At 37.2% G+C, this 6,705-nt stretch overlaps 1 protein-coding gene across 2 annotated transcripts in view; it reads left to right on the forward strand.

The window, feature by feature from the left end:
• Positions 1-60: 60 nt before the first annotated feature.
• Positions 61-6,705, forward strand: part of LOC107601334 (sodium/potassium-transporting ATPase subunit beta-1-interacting protein 3-like) — a 74,616-nt gene continuing 67,971 nt past the window's right edge. For both annotated transcript variants that reach the window (XM_016293490.1, XM_016293491.1), the window contains exon 1: positions 61-429. In XM_016293490.1, the coding sequence (XP_016148976.1) occupies positions 376-429 (54 nt within the window). In that variant the 5' untranslated portion in view covers positions 61-375. The remainder of the gene's footprint in view (positions 430-6,705) is intronic.

Below are 6,705 nucleotides of genomic sequence, written 5' to 3' on the forward strand. Positions count from 1 at the left end.
CACACACACACACACACACACCGTGGTTTAGTCACACAGCCTGTGTCCGTGTATGTGAAACCAAGCCATTGTGATGTACATACACCCCCTCTGCCTACTACCCCCGCCCCTTACCCCATCTACCCCCTTGTTGTTCTTCTTCTCCCTCTTTCTTCGCACTTCACTTCACTCACACCCGAGTCTCACACACTCCTCCCGCTACAGTAGTGATCGGCTCCACACTTGCACGCGTGTTTCACTGACTGAGCGCCGCTGGAAACAATGGGAACGGAACCGCTTTGTGTCGGACAGAGACTGACGCTCTTCTCTGTGCTTGTTTAGGACTTTCTGCTGATAGTCTCATATATTCAGGATCTCATTGTCTCGTTTAACACAATGGGCTGCTGCAGCGGACGGTGCACCCTTATATTTCTGTGCACGTTTCAGCTGGTGAGTTTGTTTTCTGATAAATGGGCATTTCACACTGACTGCTCAACATGTATGTGAGCTGGTTGGTTTATAGCCTAATACGTTGCCTTTTGGTTTGTTGCCTTTTGTTTATGTGGCTGGATACATAGTGAGTACATTGTTTAAACATTGTGTGTGCTTGAACTCTTTTGTCTTGATCTGAGTTAAGGTTGAACATGTGTTTAAGTAGTTGGCCCCTCCATAAAATAACCCAGAGTTGTAAAAGACTTTTATGGGCAGTTTAATGCTTTTGCACTGCTTAAGTCAACACAGATGAACTTTGCTCATACTGTTACACTGATTTTTCACTGTGACAGAACAGAATACAGGACTAAAACAACTTCATATGCCAAGGAATTGTTTTTGTTTAATCAGGTTTTCTGTTTCTCACAAAATTGTCAACACAGTCAGATTTTGACATGTAATGTCAAAAGTGTAGTAATAAATATTATAGCATACTATTACATATTATATTAAAATAGAAAATGTACACATTTTAAAATATTGTTAAATTGTACATTATTATTATTATTAAAAAATGGTATTTAAAATTATTATCAACTCCATCTGTTGACTTGTCACCACCATTAGACAAGAAAATCAGAAAGTCAGCCCACAGTATTGCCAATAAAACTATATTTTCCACATCAAAAATGAATTCAATTTTAGCCATGTTGATTTTCTGGTGTGTTGCTAGTTAAATTATCTAAAATTATTTGTTTACAATTTGAGTGATAGAGTCGGCATGTCATGTTTGTGACATCAAAATATATGCACCACTACTTAAGTCGGCATGAAATTAAAAATTCACCCAATTTATTTTCTATACGCATGTTATAGGTCTAATAAATGCTTACATTTTTTTTTAACCTCATACTTTTTAATCAAAATGTCAAAACTCAATCTTCCAGTGAAATGACAGACGTATGTTGGATTTCTCCATTCATTTATTCCACTTAAACTTTCTTACAATCGACTGCAAAATTCACCCAATTTATTTTCTATACGCATGTTATAGGTCTAATAAATGCTTACATTTTTTTTTAACCTCATACTTTTTAATCAAAATGTCAAAACTCAATCTTCCAGTGAAATGACAGACGTATGTTGGATTTCTCCATTCATTTATTCCACTTAAACTTTCTTACAATCGACTGCAGGCTGGCATTCAGATCTGCCTCCATCCAGTCAACAATCAATGGATTAAAACAAGTCCTGGTCTACATTTTTTGATAGCCTGTTTCACTCAAATGTACATCATAATACTGAAGAAAATATCTGCCACTACTACAGTTCCATAGATAATTAGTATACTATTAAAAAACCTCCAAAGCGTACAGACCTTTGCGGCCTTGAACTCATAACAGGTGAAGAACATAAAGAGGACCTTCATAATGAAGTTTCCATAAATATCTGACTGTCCTGACACTATGTTTACATGCTTTTGAACAATAGTTCAGTTTGTAAAAGTGCATAGCGAGGACTCTGTAGACCCCACGGCATGCCCCTCGGCATTAAATTGATCTGTTTACACACTGGATAGAGTTGGCAGGAGTCATTAGTTAGATCTACCCATGTTCCTGTCAAAGAGAGATATCTTCGTCTCTCCAAGAAGCTATTATACTGTAATTGTCGCTTAATCTTTATTGCAGCTCGCTTTGGTTCATCGGATACTCCATCCTAGCTTAAGTGTTCGTAGAAGTTGTTTGTCAGTGAAATGTTATATTGGCTTCAAAATCTGCAATCATCATTCTGCAGTGAGTTGCTGGTGTCCTCATTTCCATGTGGAAAGTCTTGCAGCTGCTTTTTGCATTGTTTCAGTCAGCCTCCCCCATCCGCAATCCCAGTCTCAACAACTAAACTGATCCCACGGCAATGTAAACAGGCATTGTACGCCTACACAGGTAAACAGCTGCTGGAGACTGATTGCACGTTATTCAAATTTGACACCGTAGCTGCCTCTTTTATTTCTGGTACCTGTGGCAGTGCTTGTGTAATGCTGTCCATTCTTCCCACAATCCTCTCTGACAGGGGCATTAATAAACACTGACACCTGCTGCCCTCTGAAGACAGAAGTGTAATACACTTCGGCCCACATGCAGACCTCCGGCCCTTCCTGAGCTTGACAGGGTCTGTCTTCCTTTCATTTTAGGCACCTCAGGGAAACATTCCTGCGCTTTGATGTAGTTCTGCTCTCTGTCTTGCTATGAGATCTTATTATCTTGATGTCACAGAGTTTCCCTAACGAGTCTGCAGTTACTACTGTTCCCATGCATGCTGTTCTCAGTGGAAAGATGTCACAAAACTCTCTTAGTGGTTAATTTATTAGTGGTGCTTGAGACAAACTTCTGTATTACTCTTGCTCATACTTAAGGTTAGAGATTTGAAGAAACCCTTCACACTAAGTAATAAACTCCGACTCATAATTCCTTCCTCGCCGTGGCTTGTTGAGGAGATTTGTGGTATTACTTTCAAGTGATCAGATGAATTTTGCCTGGCAGATTATAAAACAGATGAAACATTTAATAGATTTTAACTGAAGGAAGCACATGAGTTTTATCTGGAGACCAAAATTTGGGATATGCAATATATTGGCTATTGGACAATGTTAGAGCTTTTTTAATAAAACCGATAGGTGTATAATTAATTGATGCCAATTAACTTTCCAGCTTAAAGTTAACCTTTAAAACCACAATAATTTAAATGCAATATTTATCAAATCTCAAAATGAATATCAATTTATGCTAACTTGTGGGATTTAAAGTGACTGACTTTCTAGTTTTTAGTGTGCTATTTTTAATTTAATTACAGAAAATAGTGTCAAATTTTTAACAGTTTTAATATATTTTGTAAATGAATGATACTAATCTTATTGTGGACAATTTATCCATGTATACTATTTTTTTTATTTTTTTTTTTTATTTAATTTATTTTTTGACCTTGTAATTTTTAATAAAAATGGAAGCTCAATCTTCTTTTGAAACAACATTCTTCTCTTTGATGATGTATGCTAGGCTTTCAATCCTTTACCTTAAACCTTGACCATCCACAATAAACTGTGAGAGTGCATTTCCACATCTCAAAATCTAATGAACAAGTTTTGCGATAGTCTCAATATGGATAGTCAAAGGAAAGATCTGTCGCTACTTCCTTTTCTTTTTCATTTCTGTCCTTTAACATTGGTGCATCCCTAACCTAATTATCATACTTGAGAGGCCAATAAACTTCGCAGAAAACCTTAGCAGCCACCTAGCACTGCTCTAGCATCACGGCAGAATAGTTTGCATGTACAAGTTGACTTTTTCTTGAATGGCTCCTTATTTCTCAATTCTACACACTGGAGATGATTCCATTGATCCAATGTCATTCGTGAGAGCTGTAGACACCCGTTTGTGCCAGATAAGGGAAGAAGAGGAGCATGGGAAACACAGGTAGACCCACACATGGAAACCATTTTGAACTTTACCCTTTGTAGCTGTTGAGGAACATCTGGTTTGGTTCCTCTTCCTCCATATCTCTGCTCCAGCAGTAATAGACGAGGAGTTTGTTTAAAAGCACATGAAACTGTCAGCAGCTGGTTTATAGACTCCCTGGTGGTGAGTTAATCTGGGTTTTTCTTACATAGACTTGGAAATCACTATGTTTGGAATGAATTGGAGAGTTATCAAGTTTATTGTAATTCTGAGACATTCTCCTCCATGAACCATCTCTCATTACCACTTCTCTCGCATGATCGGGCCGTGCAGGGATTCATGGTTAACCTGGGAGGAATTTAATCTGTATCCAGGCAAAGCCTAATAATAAACAGCTTGAATTTTTATCTTTGACTTAAAGGAATAATTCACCAAAGAATGAAACTCTTGTTCTAAACCAGTATGACTCACTTTCTTTTGTTGAACACAAAAGGAGGAATTTTAAAGAACGGCCAAACATTTTATCATTTTATTTATCGTATGGACTACTGTTATGCTGTTTTTGGTCCCTGTCCTTTATTTCTTTAGGGGGGAAAACAGCACAAACATTTTTTTTTTAACATTGAAGAAAGTAAGTCTTGGATTTGCAATGACATTTTTGTGTGACGTAATCCTTTAAGAATGTTAGAGGTGGAGATTATGTCTGAAATGCACGCACATACACAAAACACTGCCTCATGCAATACATTTCCCCTACAGTATCTCGTTCCTTAAGAGATGAGTCAAACTAGGATCGAGAGACGCTTTGAAGTGAACCAGAAAAGGAGGACTAATCAGTCTGAGAAAGAGAGTTCTCCTTGCGGTGTTGTACACATTGTTGACTAGACACACTTAATGGTGTGTGCTTGACAACCCCTAAATAGAGAAAGTGACTGATGGACTGTGGGTAATAAATGGCATTGGCTTTGACCTCTTTCTGGCAGAGAGGCTTGTGGAGAGATAGTGGAGAGAGGTCAGGAGGAGGATACTCTCTGACCTCTGACCCGTAAACGCACACACACGTCAAATCCAGGCCTGAATGTTGAATAGATACCATATATGACCTCTGTGATCTCTTTACATACAGATTAAAGGAAAGGTCTCCATTCAGAAACTTACATTGATGGCATTATTTGTCCAAACACTGTTTACATTGATAAACTTACATTTGTAGTCTATGGGGTATGGCATGATGTAGAGGTTTAAACCACAAATGTAGACTTTTGTTGTTAAAACACTTATGTTCTTCTAAATGGTGGCACTACTGTTCTTGGTTGATAACATCTGGTTACTGTATAGTATTTTCATAGTAATTCTTTTTAGATGTATCTTTCTTATGTGAGTTTCTTTCTGATAAGCATGCATCAGTGTTGGGGGGAAATGCATTACAAGTAACGCGAGTTATGTAATCAGATTACTTTTTTCAAGTAAAGTAACGCATTATTTTTACATTTACAAGAAGAGTTACTTTTTCAAATATGTAACGCAAATTAGTTCAGCCTGAGGCTTATTTATTTCACTTTTGGGGTGAAAGGGCTTTTACAGCTGACAAAAATATAACTTTTCTTTGTTGTTAATAAAAAAATAAAAATAAAAAAAAGCAAGCCCAGCCCAGAATACAAAAAGTAACATAATGCATTACTTTCCATAAAAAGTAACTAAGTAATGCAATTAGTCACTTTTTTTTAATGGAGTAACACAATATTGTAATGTATTACTTTTAAAAGTAACTTTTCCCAACACTGGCTTGCATTTATCGTGCAAAAGTTGTAGATTTTACTTGCTTACATGATCATGATAGGAGTTGAATGGCTGAGTATAATTTTGCACAGATCAGCACAAATAATGTTTAAGTCGTGTGGCTAGGCATGGAAATAATTTAAAAACAGAATGCTTCCAGATTAGCCATGGTCCATTTATGTACATCATAATGTACATTTGTTTTGTTAGATATTTGAGTATGTTGAAAGCCAGTAACCCATCACTGTAATCTTGCATTTTACTAATAAAAAAAAAAAAAAAAATTCTGTCGTAAACGGGGCACAATGAATCTTGGGATTGTCTGGGCTGCAAAGGATCCATTAGTTGTATCCTGATTCCTGCATGGCCTGGGAATTAAAGGACGCATTTCGAGGCCGCGTTTGAAGGAGCCTTTGAAATGGGACAGTCTTCGACGCGCGTTTGTGACACATTTGGTCTTCAGATGCAGCCTTTGAAGGATGCAGCCTCTGAATTGGGACACATTTAAAAACGAGCCTACATTGGGCGAATGTTGGCTTGATGTGTCGCGGCCTTAAGAGTCATGAGGGTTTCACCATCGGTGTTGTGTCTCCCTTGAAAATAGTGCAGGAAATATTTATAAGTATTTCATATTTATATGTAAGTATTTCAGTACGGTGTTCCATCAGAACATCAATTGGTTCTAGAATTTTTATTGTTTACAAAATGGAACAATTTCTTAGTTCTTAACCCTGCTTATGGTTATACTGTTAAAACAATGTGTATCTAGTCAGGAGCCTTGCCTTATAACCTTACTATATAAGTGCATTGCTGTAAATGCAATTTGCTTGGTTTTACAAACTGACAGATGAGATTAAATGATTTTCTGAGGTAATCGACAGCATGTCACTGATTCTGTCACAAGAGCTTAACTCCTATTGAACCCACACTGAAATCTACACACATGCTTAATATAGGTCCAGTCAGTATGCCTTTGCTCTTGGCCCATCTGTAAGAAGAAGTAAAGTTGACATGTCAAGTGTTTTTACTCTTAACTCCCCACTGAGAGCCAGATTATCTAAACAAA

The sequence above is a fragment of the Sinocyclocheilus grahami genome, unplaced genomic scaffold (genome assembly GCF_001515645.1).
Source record: "Sinocyclocheilus grahami isolate Dianchi unplaced genomic scaffold, SAMN03320097.WGS_v1.1 scaffold303.1, whole genome shotgun sequence".
NCBI lineage: Eukaryota > Metazoa > Chordata > Actinopteri > Cypriniformes > Cyprinidae > Sinocyclocheilus > Sinocyclocheilus grahami.